The sequence below is a fragment of the Stegastes partitus genome, unplaced genomic scaffold, assembly GCF_000690725.1.
Source record: "Stegastes partitus isolate 25-593 unplaced genomic scaffold, Stegastes_partitus-1.0.2 Scaffold2249, whole genome shotgun sequence".
Lineage (NCBI taxonomy): Eukaryota > Metazoa > Chordata > Actinopteri > Pomacentridae > Stegastes > Stegastes partitus.
Window position 1 is genome coordinate 4,186 of NW_007579980.1, and position 2,084 is coordinate 6,269.

The 2,084-nt window shown below is 40.4% G+C and overlaps 1 gene segment (V, D, J or C); it reads left to right on the forward strand.

The window, feature by feature from the left end:
• Positions 1–6: 6 nt before the first annotated feature.
• Positions 7–237, forward strand: LOC103374452 (T-cell receptor alpha chain V region RL-5-like; the record flags this gene model as incomplete). The annotated part of the segment is given in 1 exon segment: positions 7–237. A coding segment is annotated over 1 exon segment (231 nt), but the record flags the coding sequence as incomplete, so codon positions are not given.
• Positions 238–2,084: the final 1,847 nt, after the last annotated feature.

Sequence of the window (2,084 nt, forward strand, 5' to 3'; positions counted from 1 at the left end):
GTATTGATGGCTTTGGAAGGAGACACTGTGACTCTCTCCTGCAACTATTCAGGCTCTGTCAGAAGCCTCTACTGGTACCAACAGAAGTCCAGTTCATCTCCACAATTTCTCATTGCAGAACATTCAGAGAAAATGAAAAGACTGTCTTTCAAACATGACAAACAATCAAAGAAGTTTCATCTGCAGATCTCCTCTGCTGCAGTGACAGACTCTGCTGTGTACTACTGTGCTCTGGAGCCCACAGTGAGAGGAAGCAGCAATACTCTGTACAAAAACCTTTGGAACAAAGACAACAGAAAAGTCCAAAGCATCCACTAGAGGGAGACACACTCTGCTACACTTGTACAACATGTTTTTATATTTTGATAGAGAATCTAAAATCAGTTTAGTCTCAGACAGGATTATGATGTAAAACATCACAATGAAACCACTCAGAACTTACACTAAAGCCTCGGTCACAACCGGTTGTACGGGCTCCGACAGCCTGTCTGCATCTAAATTACATGCAGAATGGCACGTGTCACACAAGTCCGTCTTGCAAAATTTTGAGGTCGCAGACAGCCCGTAAGCACATATGGAGGATTTTTGACACATTTAAGAAATTTTACGAATTCTCTGAGAACAGCGACGCTGCAAATGTAACCTGCTTCCCCTGCAAGGAGTTTGTAAGTGAGATGTGCAGTTTTTAAGCTACCATGGGAAGAAAATCCATGGTCTAAGATGTACGTCTCATGCAATGAGGAAGCAAGTGCCCCTTGTGTGTTAAGTCTGGCACACGCACTCACAACTCCTGAACAAAATTGAACGCACTGCGGGAGTGCATCATCACACGCCAGAAGTATAAAAGGCGCGCTCACGCCGCATGCTCACGTTGCTTCAAACAAATAATAGATCTACCATATTATAATCAGCTTTGTATTGCTATAAGTAAATCTACCTTTGCAAGCAAGACTTCATTTCAATGTTTGAAGCAGCAGCATGATTTTCTACAAATCCATGTGAAAAGATTTAAGACTAGAGTCACTTTTGATCCGACTTCACTGTTTCTGAGCTGAGTGTCCTCTTGTTATCACTTAAGAGTCAGTTAAGTTACTGACTGTCCAGCCTGATACAGACTGACAGGAGCTGGACACACACACACACACACACACACACACACACACACACACACACGGTGGAGGAGGAGTGGGTCGGCTCACTGGAGATGCTGCGGGCCGGTATCATGCTGGAAGTCAGTACCAGGGGTGACAGTAACATTACAGGCCAGCTGTCACCACAAAATTGTCAGGATCTGTGTGTGTGCTACACAAAACATGAAATCATATTTGTTTTCATCACCGTTTGTTTTAAGTTTTTGTCCTGAAATCAGTTTGTATCGTCTTGGATCTTTTTTTAAATTTTTTTTTGCCCCAGGGCGACGTGATGTCCTTAAGCTCAAACCCTGTCAGTATGTTCATAGAATTTACAAGACAGCGTATCACCTGATTGCCAAAGTGTCTCTGTTTGGTTTTTGTTTTGTTTTTTGAAAATCATGTCAAACTGATTTATGCTGTCAGTACGTCAAGACGAGCATGTGAGGCAAGTGTGACTTACTTTGGTCATGCTTTCCATTCTCTTCCTAAGTGGTGAGTGCGTGTCATGTACGCAGGTGGCAACCCAGCTAGCAGCCAATGTTCCCACAAGTTTGGCTAACATTCCCTATAGGTTTTCTTAAAGTTTTTTAAAAAACATTTCAATGTAATGTTCAAAGAAAACTATAAAAACATTAGTATTTCAAATAATATTCCTGTATTGTTATATGTTAACCATGACAGAATGTTTTAGGTGCAACGTTCTAAAGATGCTTTGGGCATATTGTTGAGATAAGCGATCATAGAATGGTCCTCTCCAAAACATTACCACAATGTTACATGATAAGAATGGAAGGACATTGACAAAGAAACATTCTGAAAATGTTTTCAAATCGTTCTTAAAGCCTCAGATTACTTATTTTTAAAACATTCTTACAATGCTATATGATAATAAAAGAGGAACATTCTTAAAACAACATTTTGAAAATGTTTTCAGGATGTTATTGATGCCTC